The sequence below is a fragment of the Aquila chrysaetos genome, chromosome 1 (genome assembly GCF_900496995.4).
Source record: "Aquila chrysaetos chrysaetos chromosome 1, bAquChr1.4, whole genome shotgun sequence".
Classification (NCBI taxonomy): domain Eukaryota; kingdom Metazoa; phylum Chordata; class Aves; order Accipitriformes; family Accipitridae; genus Aquila; species Aquila chrysaetos.
Window position 1 is genome coordinate 13,078,364 of NC_044004.1, and position 22,455 is coordinate 13,100,818.

Here is a 22,455-nt window from a genome sequence, read left to right on the forward strand (position 1 = left end):
TTTAATTAAATTTAGAGTTTATTCCAAAATGACTATTTCTTTCATTAACAGCAGTAAAATATTTTTCAAGATCATTACTCATGTCTTGAAACAAAAATCAGAAGCTATTACATATTCATTCCTGAAATACAATGTCAAACTTTATTGACCTTGAAAGTATACAAAGAAAGTCCTTATTTCCTTTGGGTGAACAGTTACTATAGAGTTTTCTGAGGTCTCTGTACTGTTGGAGAATCCTGTAAAACACAAAAATGTTGGTAATTTATTCAAGAAGCAGCTTTACTCAAATGTACATATTATTCTGTCTCAACAGTTTTAACTCAACCGTTCCTTGAAAGCTGGTGTTTGAGCAGATTCTCCTCCTTAAAGCTGTAAGTAGTATTGGAGCCTAAGATGCACCCATTCATAATACTAAAATATACAACAGTCCATCTACCTTTCACACAGTGACTCACACAGAAAAAGTGAATGACTCCGCAGTCATGCACTTTTTCTTCATCATGAGTAAACAGCAAGCAAGTTCCTAGCTGCAGGTCAAGCAGAGCTCTAAACTCCCACCTAGTCCAGCCCAAAACCTCTGCAAGCTTTTTACAAGGCACATATATGGATGTAAGTGACAGTAAGGACAATGTCCAAGCAACTAACTGGAATGAGAAATGAAATGAGGTCACCCACAGCATTTGACTTGAGTGTCAGCCCCAACTTGAATCATATCCACACAGTCCTTCAAGCTGATTACAGTGGGGATTTTTAACTGCAGCTGTCTGTTTTTCTGCAGCACAGGCTTAAGCTTAGATTAACACAACTCACCAGCATCTAACAAAATCAATCTGTATCACAAGTCTGAATTCATAAAGTAGCCATTTCTATCTGAAGAAAGATAACTCCAGAAAGATTTCAAGCTTTTTAATGCTTCTAGGCAAAACAAGGCATCAGAGAAATACAGCAGTCTAGTATTTGCAGGGAATCTTTGCTAAATGTTATCGCTTGCAGGCTCTGCCAGATACTAGGTCTGTCATATAGAAGAACAATATATTTTTAATCTTGCAAGTATTTTTATATTTTTAATTAGACCATTCATCAAGCTTCAATAGTTAGCAACAATATAGACACCAACCACCTTATTCCACTTACCTTTGCTTGTATATTGTGCAGTCTTCCATTTCCACCGCTTCAAAGTGTTTACGTCCCAGGTACCTGTGAGTGATCGCTCTTCCACTAGGATCACTGATCCTAATCCATTTAGCAAAGACTGAGTAAAGAAAACACAAGGAATCAAACCATGGTTTATTGAAAATAGCATCACACTCATGGTCTAGTATACTGTTAGACCAGATTAGAACTTTCATCTCTAGCATTGATCTGTTAAGCAGAGCAGTAGAGACTTTAAAAATCTGCTATCTCATGCAACATAAGGGCAACTACAGATTCACCAGGCTTCAAACTAAGAAGCTGAGGTGCTGAGAGCTTCCTCTGTGTTGTAGCAAAGTTCAGAGCCTACTAATCTCTCCATTCAAGAGCTGAAACTCACACTGCACTTTTAAAAACAAAACAGAGAACCCTCACCTTGTTCCCCATGTTTGTCATCCCAATCAAAATTTCATTACTTTAAAATAATAAACCCCTGCCACATATTATAATATAATCTACTTCTATATAAAAGATCAAATAAACAAGAAACTGAAAATACACAGTACCTGAAGGAAGTGACTGAAGTTTCAACAACTCACAGAAATAAACTATAGAGGAAAAAAATGTTTGTTTCCTTTAATCCTGTCCACATTTCATTAACTATAGGTACAACTTGCAATAACTAAAGAAACAGCAAAACAAATTACCACTCTCTGCACTGGTTAAGGTACTGCAGGAAGTGTTATACAACCAAGAATTCAACAGAACCAGTTCTACTGATATTTATGCAGATCTTCATGCTGTGCCTATGGCAACTTCATGTGAAGTAATGGCTTCTGTGTTGTAAAGCTGAGTAAAAATAAGACCTGCTTCCCTCTGAGGTTAAAGTTATACTAGTATTTCCGTATCCATCTTTTGTGGAGTCTCTAGCATACGGAATGTTTCATTCCAGAACCAGTTCTCTTTGAAACAAAAACACTTCAAGTGGTACTCTGTCTGAAAGGATTAAATTTACCTTCAGATTTACCATCACAGGTTTAGACAGCACAGGATCCTCTCCAGCTTCATACAAGTGCCTAATTCTTAGCAGGACACGACTGAAGTCTGCATCACCTTGCTTCTGTTTACCTTTAAGTGAAAAAAAAAAAAGCGAACATTTTCTTACTTTAAAAATAAAATGAACTTTTCAACTTTTTTTTTTTTTTTTTTTTAAGCTTTACACTCTCATAATTTGAACTTAATTCCCATTTTTTTAAATCAGCAAGAGGACTAACAGCAAGAAATACCCAGCTCCCACTCTTGGCAGGAATGATGCTAACAGGCATAATGAACTCATCATGCAGGAAAAATATTTTACTATTTGAGTAGAGCAATTGTACAGTACAAATAACTATCTTGATAGAGGAATTTAACACTTTGAATAAATTCAAGTACTAGCTGTAGAAGATAGACAGAAAAGAAAGCCAGCTTCTTTAAGTGTAACATCCAGCTACCCTTTTGAAAGCACCTACCCATGTGGACATTGTGGACCTGCTCTGCATGATTAGAGCTGTATCTCCACCCTGGAATGCTCAGAGTCTGGAGATGAAGATTAGGTGGGACAGTTACAGGTGAACCATGGACTGAATTCTGCTGAAGTTGTCTGGGTAGCTTTGGTTTATCTTCTCCATGCAAAGTGAAACAAAGCAAACATCAAACCTCCATCACACACACAAGCCTGGCTAGGGTACTGTGGAAGGGTAAGAAGATTTTTGTTTTTTCTTCCAAGACAGATGCAAAGCAGATGCTATGCTTTCTGCTCCAAGGCCTTCTGAGATACGAAGCAGAAAGCAGCATGATTTTAACTGCTGGAGAAGTATATTAGAGCTTTCCATAAAGAAAATTTCACTGCAGCTTGAAGTTGCTATTCCACTACCAGGCTTCAGCTTTAGTTAATAAAGTCAAACAAATATTTTTAAAAGAATGACTCAAAAATGGTCATTAAGGACTCAGCATCCAGGAAGCTGATATATGGTGCACTAGCTACTTGGCACTAATTCCCTGTGTGGACATTTTGTTCTCATTAGATGCTTTAAAATTTATTCTCCTCTGAAAGTAGAGATAATTACATAACAAGAGAAACATTTCATACACTTGGACAACAGCTATGTTTGAAATTAATGCAAAGTAATTAGCAGGCTCTAAATTTGCCTCCTAACTCGCTGTATACTAACTTTGCCACACAGGAGGCTTGAAGTCTGCATTTACAAACTTAACAGCTAAATCAGAGCAAAATAAATAAGCCATTCAGATGCTAAAGATAGCACAGGAGACAGAATAAGTTACCTGATAATGCTCCAAACATTACCACTGGCCTGTGTTCTAATGCCAATCCACTTGTCCGATACAACATGTTGGTGACATCCTTGCTTCCTAAAATAAGCCAAATCACAGGGCGAACCACTGAAGAGTCATTCAAAGTGAGATTGTAATTCAGGTCCCACTGAAGGTTGTTCCATAGTCTTCTGTGAAGCATCACCTGTATTGGGAAGGTAAATGTCACAACAGTAATCAGTCATTGTGCTTTACTTATATTATCAGCAGCCATGAAATTATGCTCTGCCATTAAAAAAAAAAAAATAAATTTTTTTTGCATGTTACCTCCACTTGTCCATTTCCTTGACTTGAGACACCATGAGCTCTTTCTGCAAGGAGCATCAGCCTTGTGGTATCATCTTCAATGTAGGCAGTCTGGACCATAGGATAATAGTTCTGAAAACACACAGTAAATCATGCAGTGATAATATTAACTTAGGTAACAGTAATGGAGAACGAAGATAAGACACAACTGACTTTGGATTACAGCTTTGTGCCTACCCGAGCCACTGTGTTATTCATATATGCCTTGAATGGTCTTTTCTGAATCTGATATCCATTGCTGTCAGTGTAGAGTAGCTGCCTGGTGTTCAAATTTGTGCTTGTTCTTAGAACTGCTTCACGATTTAATTCCAAAGGCCCAACGCTGTATTCCTGCTCTATCCTATGGCAAAGCAACTTCCCATCGTAGCCTTCTGGTACTGTATACATCCTGGTATATACTGCATATATGTAATCCTGAGCGGTAACATTACTATAAAAAATCAGAGGAAAGATATGCAGAGTTTATAAAGTGTAGCACTTGATCAGTTATGTCAGGACTTGCAAATCATTCATGATGTCATCCTACACACAGACAACTTTCTTGCCTGTTTTCTATATGTTTCATGTACATGTACAATTATTATTAATTTCAATTTAATTTTCAAATGTACAGATATTCAGCTGGAGTAAATGATATCCCACAATTTTCTTTTGCATTGCAAGTGTAAAGAGGACTCTTAATTTGATTAGAGAGGCTCTGTTTTTTTCAAAATTACAAAAAATTTTAAAATAATTATGACTCCCTAAGCAACACATTTACATTTTACAGAATACAGGTATTTTTTCAATCTGGGCAACATTAATTTTGATGCAAGAATTCCACCGTTTTCCAAAGGTCCTTCTCAACTACAATCCTTGTACAATGCCATGAAAAGCAAAAGGCTTCAATCAAATAACCAGATTTAAAAGAGGGTGAAGGGGTTATAGACTAATATAATTTTAACACAGAATAGCAGCTAGCTCATCAGGGGCCAGAGTGTCCTTGTGGAGGATTCATTTCTCCTTTCTCTAATCACTTGTAAGGAAGATATGCAGTTATAAAAATGAACCATTATGTCCAAATTCCACCCATGTAAGAAGATGTTAGCTGCACTATAAAGCAAACCACAGACGATAACTCTGAAAAATCTTCACCTCCCTCCCTACAGTAATAGGTGCTATTTTAAAGGAGGTGCTTCCTCAGCACTACATTTAGCAGATGCGTGCCAGTTCTTTTGTCTAAATCCTAAACAGTACACAGAACTCACTGTTTAGGAGTAACTATACAGAATTAATTTCATAGACAGCTACAGAGAATTAAACATTCCAGTGAAGTGAAGCTGTAATGGTGTTGCACCTGTAGAAATACTGCCGTATCTCTGTCATCAAGTTTCCAAAAACCACTTCCAATCCCACTGCTTTTGATACTGGAACAGCTGAAGCATTTGGGGCAAATAAGTAGTTATCTGAAATAGGTCCTTTCATCACGTCTCCATTCACATGGTACTCAAGGAACTCCTGGGTCAACTGGACAGTCTGGTTAGTCTCCCTGTGAATCCACAGAAGAGGAAAAATTATGTTACTTAGAAACACATTTTGTACATAATAGATGCAAAGCTGAACTGCAACAGGAATAAGGCTGGGAATGTAAGTAAAAAAATCTGTTTCCTCAAAGTGAATAACTGATTTTGTAAGATTTAGGAAATGAGGACAGCAGAGAATTAAAGTGCTTCCCATCAAGACATCTGTCAGTGTGTACATAGATGGAATTTCTATGTAATTTATACTTTTGTAAAACAGAAACATCTTAAGACAGAAACAACATCTACATTAGCTCATTGTTTTGCCGTGAGTTACTACAGGATCAAAAACTACCCATTGCACAAAAATGAAGTACATTGTACCATATTAATGAATAAACAGGTTCACTTAACTGACTTTGTAGCTAGGTAAATCAGCACGATGCAAGTTTCTGTATTTAACACTGGTAACAAATATAATGGCCATGGGATAGCAAAATTTACACTCACTCAGTACCTACTTTGTCTCCTCCTTTCTCCCCTGAAGCTTACAGTTTAGCTACTCATGACTCCATATCACAGTCTTTGGAAAGTCATATGAAGGCAATTTAAGAGGTTACTGCCCCTCAGCTACCCGCTCTGCTCTTTTGGAGCCTTGCTGGCAAAACAGGAAAAAATAACTTACCTACTTTTATCTACTAGTTCTGTTATAGGGCATTTCCAGTGCAGGGGCAGGACCTAGAAGTTCTAACTGTTGCAGCTAAACTTTATAAGGCTTCACAGTTGAAGATCCCAATATTTTTAACCTTTCCACCCATTTTGACCCGATGCCTCGCTCTTTCCTATTACCCCAAAGCAAAGTTCCTGAAACTCAAACATTCTGGGCTTGCCTGAAGGCTTGTGAAGAAAGTGAATATCCCATTACTCCTACATGCTGAATTCCAGCTCTTGCTGCCTGCCAGAACAGGATGGAGAGAAATGGGATTTGAATTCAGATTTTTGTTCTTCCTCATTATATTTCTTATTATATTCCTCATGGAATCTGGAAACAGTTAGGATCCAGAGGCACTTTGAGAAAGTACTTACTCCAGGGCTCTTAATTAAGGCACATCTATACTTTTAAAGCTGATTTTAACTATACTAGACAACAAGTTCTTGCTCTAGGAGTGAGAATTCTGAACAAAAACACAAAGGTGAAAGTCACTAGGCCAATGCCAAAGGGGTCAAATCTTCCATCAGTACATAGCTGACAATCTGAATCCTGAGCAGGCAAAAACCAGCATAGCTCCACTGAAGCTGAAGGAATTGGGCCAATTTACATCAGCCAAGAAAGACAATCTGCAGACCCCAAATCTCACCTCGATCTTGATTGTTCTTCCATTTTATTTGCCCGATTAAATAGAATTTCCTTAGTTAAATGTTTCCTTTCAAAAAGATTTGTAGTTTCCTACCATAGAAACAGTGATGCAGGACTTGCAAAACACTACTGATTAGTAAGCAAAAGCTCTTGCTTTACCACTTAAGGCTCATTGTATAGCCATAGTGTATATGCTTACTTATTTATTTTTAATACAAACACACATTCATAATCCTCTTCAGTTCTCAAGTACAATGAGATTCTGCTGATCTACTAGTTAATACCGGGATATGTCATCTTAGACTGATTGCGTGGTTAAACAGGGCAACAACATTACAGAAATAGTATGGAATCACACCTAGGCTAGTGTTGATGTTTCTTGTAGGAAGGAGAACATGTGAACTGGAGACAAAAAAGAATAATTATAAAGAACATTTTGTTAGTTAAGTCTCAGAATTAAGGCACATGATAGAGTCCTTGGACTTATTTTTACAAAGGGTTTTACAGACTCTGAAACATTATTAAAACCAAGCAGGCAATCTCACCTCTCTGTAATGCTGTGCATTAGATTTGTGTTTTGGTCAAACAAGACTTGGTAGCAGTTGTTAACCACAGGAAGCAACTGTTGACTTTCTTGATCCGCACGAGTTATGTCTTTTTGCTTGTACTTGACTGATCTTCCAATAAATGCAGACTGCTTACCATTCAAGGCTTTAATACTGTATTTTCTGTAGCTCAAACCACTTATTGCAACTAGAATATAGAGATCATAGGTAGAATGGGACTCCACCGAGCTTTGAACCTGTATGTTAACATACACGACAAAGCTCCATTACGGAAAATTAATTAGCAAGGCAACTATCTTCATGTGTTGTAAGCTCTAAATTACAAAAATTAACTACTACTTTAAGAATAAGTTTCTAAACATGCCATTCTCATAATTCTCAACTATAATGTAGATCCATGCCACTTTTAATCGGGAGCTTGGTGAACTTGGATTAAGCTTGGCCTTTCTGTGAAGGAAAGAGGGTCACTAAGAAAATTACAAAGTTAGATCTTATTTTAACGTGAACATGGAATTGTAGATCTTAATTTAAGATTGCATTGCAAAATGTCTGTATGAGCAGAAATAATCACAAATTAAACCAATCAGTCAAATGACAGAAAAGAGACTGAAACGTAAGGGAGGTGACTAGTGCAAGTATAAGAAAACTTGTGGCAAGAAGAGGAAACACCCAGACATGCCCTCACCTTAAGCAAGGCACACAGAGAGGGAGTTAGAAGCATGCGGCACACTTTTGAACAGTAAACAGAACACCAGTGTAACTCAATATCAAAATAACTTAAAATCTTTCAATTACATATATCCTGCCCATTAATGTTATATAATTTAGTACCACTTTTGGTTTGGGGCAAGAAAATGAGACTAGAGAAATACTGTACAGATTACATTGACAAAGAGGTTAGTTATGACTAACCAGAAATTAAAGCGAGTTGTCTGTACCTTCACACTGTGGATTGGCATATGTCCAGTTACTTACACTGCAGACCTCCTAACCTTAATGCTTTCAACAGGGCCTACACCCATTCTCTCCCTTCACTATACCACCCATACATGTGGTACAGAAGGCGGCAGAGCGCTTGCCAAGCCTCAATTCCTCTCAGACACATACTCACATCAGGGTCACGAGCTAAAGATACTTTCTCTCAAAAGGAAGGAGTGTGTGATATGAATGCACTTTTGAACAGTACATACTGCAAGACCCCAAACCACATTCTTGTTACTGGTAAAGAGATTTCATTCAGCCTCAAGTGACTATCCACATGCATATATGGGTAACTTCTAGCAAAAGAGAGTACAGACCAACTCTGGAACAGAGAACTTTGAATTTTTAAAATAAAGAATTACAGCTTGACTTCAGGCCATCCTAAATCCTGAAATAAATGCTTTAAATACATGTCAATCTTCTTGTATCTTACAAGGCTAAAGTAATTCAGATGGCGGGACTTCTGGGAGGTAAGTGGCTGACAGGTAAAGGCAGTATGGTCAGTATGTGCTAACTCAAGACACTGATGGCTTCCAGATAAAGGCAGTATGGTCTTATGCCATCATCACGTATACATATAGGAAGAGGAGACAGCTGTTGTGTATCACTACCTGACTACAATGTGCCTTGATGTCCAGTGATAGTCACAAGCCACAGATAATAGAAACTCTGTCCAGCTGGCAGAACTTGCTGAGCTATCTGGCATCTCGGGGACAGAGGGGAGCATTTGGAATTGTGTCATGCCTCTTCGGGCCTTATGTGCAGGAGGCATTCCTACAGGTTTATCAAGCCATTGATGATGACACACTCTCTACAACAGCAGCTCCTGAGAAAGCCTAGTGCTAGTTTTCACTTGAGGCCACTTTCTTCTCTCCCGGGGAACAGCTGGCCTTGTCTTGGGAGCTTGGCTATGACAGAATGATATATCATATGGCAGCTGACTGTCCCCAGTTTCTTTTGGGCTTGTAAATAAGACCTAGATTTCTTAAATCTCTTCTCCTCCCCCAGGCAATCTGTCAATTGTACAAACAGGACTGTCAATTGTAGGGCAGAGCTTCAACCAAAAAGGCTTTATTGGAAACAGTGTTTTTTATGGAAAGAAAAGCAAGATAAGAAGTGCCAGGTCAAACACAGCAAGCATGCAAAGGACAAACCAAACACACTAGAAGAGTAGGAAGCCCTTTTGGACATTAAGACAAAAAAATTCTAGTTGAGAGAACAGGCAAGTAAAAAAAACCAAACCAAACCAAAAAACCCACCACACTTGAAGGAGGACTAGGAAAATCCCTGTTTGAACTAATATTTGTTTTCACGGTAAGGTTCAAGCCAGACAAAACTCACAAGTGAAAGAAAAGCAACAGAAAGAAACAAAGTTGAAGTACCTGTGCTGGTACAGGAAGTCCCAGTTCATCATACACACTCATTGCTAAGTGGCTGACAGAAACTGTGACAAAGGTAGTGATGTTCCATGCCAGTGGATTATAGACAACAACATATTGGTCAACATCTGTAGCACCTTTGTGCACACAAACAAAGTTATCAGTCACTAAAACTATGTATTTTTAAAATGGGATATTAAAAAGTATTTGAGAGATCTGTCTAGGTACAACCATCTTACAAAAGTTTAACATAAAACCCCACAGTAAAACTTCATGATTGAAAAATTGAAAAAAGGAAAACATTTTCTAGTACTTCATAAAAGCCTCTTCTGCTTTACTCTTCTATTCTTTCCCCAATAAAGAGAGACTGTGTATTCAGAAAATGACACCTGAGTTGAATGTAAATGCATTTAGTGAAAATAAGCAGCAGGAGTGAGAGAGCAGCTGCATGGTACTTAGTTGCTGGTTGGGGTTAAACCATGACAGTGTTATTCAGAAGATCAAATGAGAAGCCTAATCTAAAAACCACCCTGTAAAAAACCGAATCAGTCTGTTGCACAGCCCACAGCACTTCTTACATTTGACAGTTTAAAAAGTTTCCAAAGTAAAAGGGAATGGACAGTCTTTAGATCCTTAAAAATTCCATTATATTTTTTACACAAGCTGGTAGTACACTACAGCAAGAACATTTCTTAACTATGACTGTGCTTCTTGCCGTGTAATCTTACGTTGCACAGTAAGGTTAGTTAATTACCCCGATCAGCACCTCCCCCTTCCCTCCGTTATATAGTTGAGGTCTGAATCTGGGAGCCAGATCTAATATATGCACTGGGGCAGGAGTCTGCCTATCATCAGTTTAAAGGTCCTGGTTTCAGATGCTTGAGATCTGAGAGCTCATAAATTCATCTGAGTTTGCCTCAGGTCTAGCAGGTCTCATAAGGCAAACAGGATTTTCCAGCCATGGTTCACAGAACTTAGTTGGTACATAGTATGTTGATTGTTTTGGAGGAAAACATGATAGCTTTCATAAGTTAGTCTGAAAATTGGAAAAGCTGTGTTAAAAAGTACCTGGTATCCCTGAGTCTTTATTGTAAACAGAAGAATAGACCTCTCCGTTCTTCTTCGCATTGTTCATGTCAAAGATTATGGAAGCCATTAGCTTCTTTACGTTGAATATTCCATACATCAAGTTATTCATGTACATGTCCTTCACTTTGGGAGACTCTGTGCCTGTTATACCATCATGGTGCTGGACCTTGTATTTAAGAGTAGTTTGAAAGGTCACAATGCACAGGATGACAACTTCAGGTTTGCATTTGTATTAACATGGTCCACTAACCTTCAGACATATAACTTAAAATAATAAGGTATTACAGCTATATTCACAGATTCACATTTTGCCTACTCCAAATTGCTATATATAGAATGAAATGGGCAAAGACAAGGTGCACACAGATTTCCCTCTAAACATATTTCTCTCAATATTAAAGTTACATACTTAGAGGAAAAAAAAAAATACAGGCTACCAAAACCAAGAATGCACCAGAAATACCATAACAAGACAGGTTTTTCATTTACTACTAAGATCTGGTCAATAACTTAGCTGACAACATATTTATTACCAGCAAAAGCAATGAGGCCTGTAAATGGTTACTGGTATAAGGCTGATCACTTAGCTGCTGAACTTTGAAGAAACAAATTTGTCCTTCCTTTTCTAATTTGCAGAAGTAGAGATTATCAGTAGTTTTCAGTTAGTTCAGTCTTTGGTTTTTTGTTATTTTATTTTTTAAAACCATTTTGTAAATAACAAAACTAACATTAAGAAAAGGAATTTCATGTGCCAAGTTTGAAATCACATAATCTTTTACCAGCTGAAGAAAACATTTGCCAGTAACCATGTCTTGAATGCATGGCTAAGGGGCTGAAGTGATGTTTCAAGATGTTTTTTTGAAAAATTTCTTCATTTTTGCTTGTGACTTGCTAAAGGGGAAACTTATTTCTAAAAACATAAAAGCAACCTCAAGATACTCCAGTTGAAACGCTTAAGCAAAGCTTTGCCTTTGGGCAATAAACATTTTCATGCAGATTAAAAAATAAATCAATCTTTACCTCTGAAACTGCCCATCTAAGGCTCTGAAGTTGCTTTAAGGCTCCACATTTGCAAATAGAACTTGCTGGGTGTTTCCGGACATACTGTGTGAAAAAGGACTCTCCAGCATAAAGCAGTGAACTTGCTCGTCTTGCGATTCCTTTTAATGTGCTTCGAGAAGTATAAAACCCAGTCCATGCTTGAAATGGCTCTGTTAAGAGTTGAACAGATCCAATACGTGTCAAAATACCATTTCAGTTATCACTTGTTTGTAACTTATTAGACTACTACTGTACAGCTTCTTATATGAAACCTGCTGTTGGTTTACACACCGGCCATCAAACGTAATAGTTATAAGCCCTACAAAGAAACACAGCCACAAACATGCACTTTGGAAAACTACAATCTTTCATACAGGCCTAGTAACATGAGTGTTGAACAAAGCTGTTTATTGACTAAGTTAACCTATGTTTGCAGAAATTTCTTCTTGGTGGATCTGCACACAACAACTTTCGAAGTTTCACTGAAGCATATTGTATTACTCACTAATAAAGAAAGTGGATTATAATCCTTGTTTACTGCTTGATACAAGCTCTCTATATTCCCCCCTTTTAGTCAAAGGGATTTATCTTAAATTTCATTTCCTCAAAATGGAGTAGAAACAGTGATGTGATAACGTGACTCCAAACTACATCAAAAGATGCCCTCAAGTGGTCAATGAGAAGTATTTCAACAGTTACTTTGTGCTAATATGTTCCAGTACTCCATAGAGTAAACTAGGAAAACAAGTATTTGTTTTTAAAACCTCCAAATATCTACTTAGTGGTTGGGTTTTTTTGGTTTTGTTTTGGGGGGAATTTTTTTTAAATATACCACTGATAGTTTTTTCAGAAAGAAGTTGCAGATAGTGCTTTATAAAGTGCATATATATGCAACCATAACATTCTCCTATCAGCTTAGGATCAAAGGCAACAATTAGAAAATGGGATCTTTTGCTCAGAAACTTCAGGAGAAATTCTTTTGGCCTGAAAAATGTTAGAAGTTCAAACAGAATTAAATTCATTTCAGTTTTCAAGCCTACAAGCAGAAGAGTCACATATGCATACTAGCACAGTATAATGAACATAGAGTAGAAAAAGGAAATACTTATCTGGGTCTTAAAACTTGAGTTTCCAAGGCAGAAGTGACACTGAGCCCAATAAGTGACTCATAATAAAACGGCATAGAAAGAATGAGAGAGGATTAATCATCAAGAAGCAAGATAGTATGTGGGAGAAAGTGCACTCAAATCTACACTGCAATTGCAAGGCACAGTCAGCCACTTGGGGAAGAAATTGCATCTATGTGTGGGCACCCACCTGGAACATTGAAGGTGCTGCTATTATGCAAGTGAATGGCAATCGACTACTGCCTGTAAATTATGCCAAAAGATACAGGTAAGAGCTCAGATGTAAAAGGATATTAGCATTTAAAACTGGCAGTGCACTTCTCAGCAAGTTGTTAGATATGACATGATCCCTAGAGGGAGGTGAGTAAGTAAGGAATTAGTCTATGCAGTGATTCAGAGGAAGCGATAGTTATTTTTATTAATTTAAAAGTTAACAGACATATTACAGAATATTGGATGTATAAGCTAAATTTGGGTTGTAATAGTCCGAGATATACATCCACAGTGCCAAAAAATGTGATGAAGTAGTGGTAGCTACAGTTACATGGAAAGGTATTTTAAGGATATCAATGATATTTTAATTATAATCCAGGAAATGAAAAAAATTAATGAGTCTAGAAACTGAGAAGTTAGCCGTACCTTCTCTCTGCATACTTCCATATGAGGCCTAAAAGGGTAAATTTACTGGGGAAAGGATTAAAGGAATGTTGGGTAAGGCATGCCTTCTTTCATATCTTCCCAGTACTTTTCAGCTCTGCTTGAAGAGCTAAGGTAGTGCAGCAAGTAAGAAGCAAGCAAGCAACAAGCAGCTGCAATGAATTTGTGTCACATCATACTATGAAATTTCAGAAATACAGGCACTATTTTTACTTTTTGAGACTTCAGTTATAACACAATTCCCCCCCCCGCCCCTCGAATTTAAAACTGTTTTCTTTAATGACAAATGTGGACACATATTTAGCTAACGGTCACAAGAGCATTCCAGATGCCTTTAGAAGGCCTTGAACAGAATAAACAAGACGACAAACAAAGAAAGATACCAATTAGAAGAACACAGGTGTGCATTCCACGATAAAGGGAACTTGGCACAAAGAACCTCAATTTGGCAGTTTATCTTGACCAATTAGACTGAGACAAGTCTCGCATGTTTTAGTTAGTATAACCAATTATATCTTATGTTTATGCGCATGTACAGTGTTGATATAACCAATCATTAAGCGTAACTAGGCGCGTGGACAGCGCGTGAATAATGTGTGTAACCAATAGTAAAATAGCTAAATGCATGTACGGATGTAACCAATGTTTAAAATGATGTCTGATGCTCTAGTAAAGGGTCTTCAACTATGATCATATTGATCTGTCGTTGAGTCCATGATTATGCTCCCGCAGACAAAGACAAGACTTTCCCCTAGAGCTACAAGAGACTTTAGGGGCTTGTCACGGTCCACTCGGTGGACTCGTGATGGTTCGTTTGCTACGATCTCGAAAGTGCAAAATTAAGGTGACCAACACCAAAGGGGATAGCAGTAATCACACAGTATAACTTTATTGTATTGCCTGTGAAGAGGCACGCGATAGTTAGAGATGGGTGAGAGAAAGGAGAAAAGTAAAGTTAAGTTTAGAGAGAGGAGAAAAAAGAGGTTATAGCTACCACCGCTGATCTCAAGACGTCCTAACGGTCCCGGGTCCAGCTAATGCTGCGTCGTCGATCGTCGTGGTCCTTGGTGGGGAAGCTTCAAATTCCCATTGTTCAGAAGTCATCTTTTATGCTTAGTAACACACCTTGCTCCACCTCTGCCTCAGGAGTCTCCGCCCTTCTCAGAATACAATTATCATATCTCCGCCCTTCTCGAGCGAGGCTATCACGCAGGCGCAGGGTCAGTGTCCGAGGCGTGGTAAGTCTTGGAGGCGGGTAGCCTTCGACCAGGAGGTGTGTTTTGGTATTATAATGAAGCAAAGTTCGTCTAGAGTTCATGATTTCTTCATCGATGTTATGGCAACAGGTGCAATCCATCCTTTTTGACAGTAGCTATGCGGTTATCTCTAGCGGTTCTAGCCAGGTACCTTCCAGGAGCCTTGTACCGCACATTCTGTTCTTGGGATTGGCCGCTGCGCTCCAAACAGGCCGTTGTCAGGTAACGTACTGTTCATGTTCCTGATGACAATGTTGAGACAATGCTGATTTTCTGACCGACTCTTACACCACCCTGTGGCTCAACATGGTCGTCAGGACGTCAGGACCGCTTGGTGGTAGCATGATAAAGAAGAGGAAGAAGAAAAGGAAAAGAAAAAAGACAGAGAGAGAGAGAGAAAAGGAGAGAAGATAGAAAGGCATCTACAATTTATATCAATTACAATCAAAATTGTTTATATATATAATAAAAAAAAAAAAGAAAATCAATGAGGTTTCAAAACATCAATTGATTTGGGAATATCCACATTGGATGGAACATCAAGCATATTATATGTGTTCAGTACAGACATCAAATGCGTTAACCGATTCATCATTCTCCAGGCTATGACATACAATACTGCAGACAAAGCTAAACTGATCAAAACCAATGTCAAGAGAACCACGATGGGGTGACACAACTTGTTCAGGATGCCTGTAGCAGTAGGCGACCATCCGAAAAGTGTGTCCCACCATCTATGTTCTGCATCCTTTTGCACTCTTTCTAAAACTCGGTGTATTTCTTTCACATTGTGATGAACAGTTATTAAGGTTTTCTGTCCGTTTTCCCTAATTTTTTCCAAAATCTCAACCAAATCCTTGTGTTGTAATAACTGTTTTACCAAAGTGAGATTCATTCCAATGGGTATAGGCAACAATTCATGAATCAACATATAGTTAGATTGCAAAAGTTGGTGAGATGTGACCGGGGTCGAATAGGAAAAGTCACATCCAACAATCTTAGTAAAATTACAAACACAAAAATTTGAATGGTTTTTAGTCTCCACAACTATCTTATCTACAGATAGAAAATCACAAACAGTCCTCAAACATACACAGCCTTTGCCGATATATATGAGTACTGTTTCAGGGTTTTCATTAGGATGAATCTCAAAGTGGCAAATATTTTGTTCAGTATCTAAACAAATATCTTGTGCCTCAATTGCATTGCCTTCACAAACAAATCCTTGTTGTTCTCGTACAATACAAGATTCCAAATTAACAGTTTGCCATTTTTCATTCACCTTTCGGGCCCATACTCTATGCTCAAAAGGATAGAGTATAGTTCCGTTGTGGTTCAACCCTAATACAATAACGGGATAAATTGGGTATATGGTAGCATTATATATAGTAAGCACAAAAGTTGTAGCTATGTTTGTAACGGGATCATAAGTAAAGTTTACCAGGTTCCACCAGGATTGGAGTTCCTTCTCAAAATCAGTGGCACTGTCCCAAATTATTTTCCGAATTTCAGTGGGGAGAGTGCCTTCTTCCCCTTCTCTTATAATTGAGGCGGCTACCGACTGCATCCATATTTGAGCCTGGATACAACTGAGAGCCAAAGAGACGTTATTTTGGATCACCCCAAGTGCATCAGTAATCAATTCGTGGTCCCTTACATTTACCTTTTCCCATTTTGGTAATATATTTGACAACAGCCACTGGTTAGTCCCCAAAGCCAATAAAGAAGACCGCAAAGGCTGTTGTAATTTAGCCAAATCACTAATTGAGGTAGCCAACTTGTTCATTATTACTTCCGAATCGATGCTATTTAAAACTCCCAATCCTGTACCCAAAACACCGGTTAGGTCTCTCTGTGTTCTTCTCATGGGAAGAGTTCGTTTTTGCAGCCAGGTTGTCCATCCCTCGTAAGAAGTCTTTAGGAAAGGTGAGCAAGCTGGCTGAATGTCTGAAACATTGTTCTGCATAGACAATTCAACTCGTTTGAGAGACCACGCCGGGTTAAACAACATTTGTTGTAGGCCCGTATTTCTGATCACATACGGTCCAATTTCAAAGATTTTTGGGCTGAACACAACAATTGGTTGGGTAGTAGGTATTACAACATCTATTTTAAATCCTCCCCAGTATTTAGTGTTATTTTTACCACACATAACTTTATAAGAGTATTGTACAGCTGTCAAGTTTAACCAACAGTCTAGGTTTTGATTTTTACACAACAAAATAGGGCCATGAGGTCCAATTCCATAACTGTTTGTGGATTCAATGTGAGATTCAGTGATCAGTCTGCATCTTATTGTGATGTTATTTCCTTGTACCACTGTAAAAGAGGGTATAACTTCATCTTTGTCAGTTAGCGTAAAGAGGGTATCTATGCCATCATGTGTAACTACTGCAACAAGCATCCTAGTTACAACATTCATTTTGAATTTAAATGTTAGGCCTGATAGTTCTCCGGTTGGTGGATTAGATCGCCAATTGCACACCACATAAACTGGCTTGGTCAAAGTGAAATTATACCAACAATCTCCTTGTTCCTTAGGACAGGATTTGGTGATTTCAACATTATTGGTACTTGGGTCTAGGGGGTAGTTACCGACATTCTTTTGACGGCAACATGTAATGAGAGAATCCTGTTTGTTACATCCCCATTCTATCGTAGGACAGAGTTTCACAGTGATGTTGGAACTAGGGTCCAATAGATTTCCAGAGATGGTAATTGAAGAGGCTTTCTCATAAAGAGATCCTTCCACCTTTCTACATCCCACTTGGATTTTTTCTCCAATCATTCCAGTCAGGACACGGACCCAGTCTTTTTTGTCCCATTCCCCCCACTCAAGTGGGTGGTATACTTCAGAATCATGCATTACTACAGTGGCTAAGTTTGGGAGACAGTCTTTGGGATACTGTCCCATACTCCAAGTATACTGGACAATAGCTTGGGACCATGGCCATTCTGTATTCTTTTGGCTACAGATTAGTGGTAAAATACAAAAGAGTACTATCAATCTAGTTAAGTGATTCATAATTCATGCTGTTCTTGGCGTCCCTCGGAGTTCTTCTGCAAAACAAAAAGAAACAAAACTTGCCTCTCTGAGGCAAAAGAGATTAATACTATACAGAAAATTAAAATGATGGAATTATCCAGCGAGTATTTATCCGATGCTCCTTCCCTAGGGCATCGGATGCTACCCATGAGTATACATTCAGTGGGGTTTTTAATACCAGTGGCACACTTCCTACAGTGGGAAGTTCTACTAGGACAGGTTGTCCAGGGAAATGTGCTGGATTCTTAGAATCATCTGGTCCCTTTAATGAGGGAACTAGAGAGGGAGCCTTCGGGCAAAAGGCAGTAATTTTGGGGCATCCATTTACCCCCCATCTGTCATTTACACCTTTGACAGCTTCCCATAGGCGGGTATCCCAATTTCCCTCTTGTGGTTTCAAAAGTCGTTTTAAGAGACCATTTGTTCTTTCTACAATCCCATTGGCCTGTGGATAGTATGGAGTGTGGAAGACCCATTTAATCCCTTCGCTTCGTGCCCAATCCTGTACGATTTTGGCGGTGAAGTGGGAGCCATTGTCAGATTGTATTTCTTGTGGTTTTGGAAAAATTCCAAACCATTCACGCAGTGCTTTCACAGTTTTTTCTCCCGTAGCTTTGTTCAAAGCTTCGGCTTGGACTAGCCCTGATGTTATCTCCACTCCTACCAGCACAAAGCGTTTTCCTCCTGATTTCTTAAAGGGGCCTATATAATCTACCTGCCAAGCATCCCACAAGCCTTTACCGTCTCTTAAATGCAGAGGGTCATCCTCTAAGGGGTGTCTTTCGAGCCGTGTACGGCACTGTTCACAGGCTGATATGCAGGTTTTACATATTTCCCTAGTGACAGGCCAGCCCCGGGCAAGGGCTTCACGATACAAATCTTTAGCTCCTGTATGTTTACGTTTTATATGTAACCATTCTAGCAAACGACCCCAATCTTCTGTGATCTGGTCCTTTTGTACAGGAGCTAGTCTTGCTAATTCATCAGCTTTGTTGTTCCATTCTCCTGCCGAGCCCCCATCTACTTGATGAGAAGCTACCCATCCCACAGCAAAGTTCCCTTGTCTTGCAATGCTCAGGATTTCTTGCCACTTGTCCTTCTGCCACACTGAAATTCTGTTAACCTCCCATTCATTTTGCTCCCAGAAAGGGAGCCATTCAGTACATCCTTTAAACACTGCATAGGAATCAGTATATATATGGACAGGGGAAGCTGTTTGTGCTTCATGCTTGAAAACGCTCCATACTGCAATTAATTCTCCTACCTGGGCACTCCCTTCTCCCTCTGTTATTATCTGTTCTTTAGTAGTAGTGTGGAGGGCTACTGCCCGGTATTTCCACACTTTTCCTTCTCGCTTTGCTGAAGCGTCGGTAAACCAAGCATTCACTGACTGATCGTGGGAGAAAGGAGGGGCTACCTGAATAACTGAGATAGGTTTGTCTTGGCTGCCGTCCCGGCTTTCTGTTTCTTGGATAGCTAAGTTTTTTAAAGCTCCTTCAGTCACTGAGAAAAGGTTACAATAGTGTTCAATCTGGGCATACCACTTTCGTACCGAGGCTCTCTGGGCCACCCCGTCAGGAGGGGGGGTCCCGTTAGTGACTGCTTTTATAACTTTGAACGGGCCTCTTAGCACGATTGGTTGCTGACGTGTAATTTTTCTCCACTTCTATGAGAGCCATGCTAACCACAAACAAACCTTTCTCCCATGCAGTATATCTCTTCTCAGCATCCTTAAAGCCACGGGAGTAAAATCCTACAGGGCGGGTTGGACCCTCAGGACCACGTTGCCAAATGTGTACTGACAATCCTGTTGTGGCAAACCCCCATTCTACCTGAAAAGGGTCTGTAGGGTGGATAGGGCCAAGAGCCTGATGAGCTGTTGCTTCAAAAATTAACAATTGCATTGCTTCTTCCTGAGAAGCAGTCCATTCCCATTTGGCCCGTTTTCTCAGCAAATCATAAAGAGGTCTGGCAATGATAGAAAAGTCTGGGATATGTTTTCTCCAGAATACCAATAACCCTAAAGCATGCTGCAAATCCTTTTTTGATTCAGGCATTTTAATCTGATCTAGAGAAGTGAGGGTGTCTGGTGGGATACATGTCATTCCCCCTTTCCACCAAATTCCCAAAAACTTTACTTCTTGTGAGGGTTTTTGGATCTTTTCTGGGGGAATTTGCAAACCCAAGTTCTCCAAATGAGAAATTATGTTCTGTTGGGTTGCCCCCACCTCCTTTTCTTCATCTCCACCCACGAGAATATCATCAATATACTGATAGACAGCTATGCCGTCGGCTTTTGGTATTTTCTCCAGTTCTTGGGCCAAAGCGTGGTGAGCTAGTGTAGGGGAATGTTTGTATCCCTGAGGCAGCCGAGTAAAGGTAAATTGTTGTCCCTCCCAAGTAAAAGCAAAACGATCTCTGTCTTCTGGTCGCAAAGGTATCATGAAAAACATATCTTTAACATCTATGGTTGCCATGATCGGATGAGCTTTCTCCTGAACTGTTATTACCAGTTCAGCCATATTAGGGACTGCGGCAGTCAGAGGCCCTGTGTTAGCATTCAGCCTTCGAAAATCTACTGTGAGCCTCCACTTCCCATTAGGTTTTTTCACCGGCCATACCGGCGAGTTGAAAGGAGAATGGGTATTTATCACCACTCCTTGTTCCCGCATCTCCTGCATGACTGGTTTGATACCTTCCTTTGCTCCCAGGGGGAGGGGATATTGTTTAACACTAGTTACTTTGCTAAATGGCAGAGGGGGTGCAGTTTGAAGTAGCCTGATGTTCAGCTGCGGTGTCCCAAAAGTCCACAACAATCCTTCTGAATCCTCCCACCCCCTTCCTTTAAGGGCATCTATACCTAACAGGTTAGTCGGAATGTTCCCAACCACCATGTCAATAGTGATTGTGCCTTCCTCTCCCGGCAGCATCAGCTTTACCGGAACAATGTTCATAACTTCTGTTGACCCTAGAGCATTCAAGACACAAATATTTCGCTTAGAGGTAATCACCCCACACCTCTGTGCATCTTCCTCAGTCAGGGCAGAGATCTGTGCACCGGTGTCAATTAAAAAGGTTACGGGTGCACGCTTAGGACCTACAATAGCTGTAATCAATAAATCTCCTCTGTTAGTTTTAGTGAGCTGTCGGATATAAATCCATCCTCCGTTCCCCCGCCCACTGCTAAGGAACGGAGGTTCTAGTTTCCCTGCTGACTTTCCCCATCGCCCGTGCTCTCCGCGGGGGGGGGGGGCTGTGGGCATGACAGGAGAGATTTCTCTATTTGACCTTAAGTGCTGTGGGTGTTGTTTTGGACCATACCACTTTGATATCAGTTTACTCAGTTTATTAAGGGGTAAACCATCCATTACATCTCTGGGAACTCCCTTTTTAATTCCCAAAGCCCACCATTGCTGTCGAGTCAGGGGCTGTCTTCCTCCTCCCCCAGTTTTAGAGTAGGAGTAGTCAGCAGCACTGGCGGAGTCAGTGAGAGCGGTTACAGTTTTACTAACAGATAGGGGTAGATCTTTAGCTCCTACTTGACGGATTCCTTTAGGTCTCTCCTCCAAAGTTCTCACAGGACCGTATTTTCTGCTATAATCTACCAATTCCTGTGCTACATCTCCCCACGTCCACATCCTTTTATGTTTTGAGTGGGAAGAAGCCAAGCTATGATTAAAGGGTGAATCCGTCCCAACATTACTTTCATCTCTTTTGCCTTTAATAAAGCTCTCCAACTTTTCTACAGGGTCTAAAGACGCTATGGTCCTTTGGAGAACAATCCCGGTAGATTTGAGCGATTCTGGGAGTCCCCTTATTAAAGGAGTCATGATTTCAGGATTCACCGGCAACATCATTGGGGATTCACATCCGGGAACTAACTTCCTTTCATGTATCATTTGCAGGCAAGCTGTTTTGTGCACACTTTCTAGCAATTGATCAACTGTGCCTGTGATTGCTAGGGGATCCCCCCTGTCTAAGGGGTTCAGCCCTCCGGCCCAATAGGCAGCCCGCTGGGTTAGGGACCATGGGGCACGTCTATCCCCTGTTGTTAAAAAGACGCCGTGGCCCCAGTAACCACTAGCTTCCCTTTCACTTAACTGAATTTGGTCCCCTCCAGTTAAAGATACACGCCACACATACTCTGTTTCGGATTCTTTGGGAAGGCGCCCATATTCTCTTTTCATTTTGGCCAATTCAGTGGGAGTGTATGGTATCTCTTTAGTTGTAATATGTGGGTCATTATCCTCATCATTTATATAAGTATATTCTGCTTTAATCAAAGGCCTCACTTGGGGGTTTTCCCTGAAGTGTTTCCTTGCTTCCTCTAGTTCCTTTTGGGGGTATACCTGACTTATTTGCCGAATACCTATCTTTTCCATTTTCATTTCTATCTCATTCAATGATTCAACAGACTTTGAAAGTTCTTCTTTCAAGGCATCTTTTAGACAGTGATTTTCTTCCTCCTTTTCCTCTGCTTGCTGTTTGTACAAGCAAATTACTCTTTCTTTCTCTGCTAACTGCTCTTCCAGGTTGGAGGTTGTTTTCTGCAAAAGTTGTACCAAATTTTCAAGGGATTCTATGATTTGTTTTTCCTGGCTACGCCGCTTATAGCGGTCTTCAATTGCTGCGACCAGGCTGGCTCCA

At 39.7% G+C, this 22,455-nt stretch overlaps 1 protein-coding gene across 4 annotated transcripts in view; it reads right to left on the reverse strand.

Annotated features, from left to right (window-relative positions):
* Nucleotides 1-22,455, reverse strand: part of MAN2B2 (mannosidase alpha class 2B member 2) — a 43,316-nt gene continuing 20,861 nt past the window's right edge. For 3 of the 4 annotated variants that reach the window (XM_030032585.2, XM_030032401.2, XM_041122141.1), the window contains 12 exons: nucleotides 11,702-11,892; nucleotides 10,661-10,847; nucleotides 9,596-9,729; nucleotides 7,212-7,468; nucleotides 5,147-5,338; nucleotides 3,988-4,240; nucleotides 3,772-3,882; nucleotides 3,457-3,649; nucleotides 2,643-2,795; nucleotides 2,147-2,259; nucleotides 1,135-1,252; nucleotides 1-236 (listed from right to left, as the gene is read on the reverse strand). In XM_030032585.2, the coding sequence (XP_029888445.1) occupies nucleotides 142-236; nucleotides 1,135-1,252; nucleotides 2,147-2,259; nucleotides 2,643-2,795; nucleotides 3,457-3,649; nucleotides 3,772-3,882; nucleotides 3,988-4,240; nucleotides 5,147-5,338; nucleotides 7,212-7,468; nucleotides 9,596-9,729; nucleotides 10,661-10,847; nucleotides 11,702-11,892 (1,997 nt within the window). In that variant the 3' untranslated portion in view covers nucleotides 1-141. The remainder of the gene's footprint in view (nucleotides 237-1,134; nucleotides 1,253-2,146; nucleotides 2,260-2,642; nucleotides 2,796-3,456; nucleotides 3,650-3,771; nucleotides 3,883-3,987; nucleotides 4,241-5,146; nucleotides 5,339-7,211; nucleotides 7,469-9,595; nucleotides 9,730-10,660; nucleotides 10,848-11,701; nucleotides 11,893-22,455) is intronic. The other variant, XM_030032494.1, reaches the window with a different exon arrangement.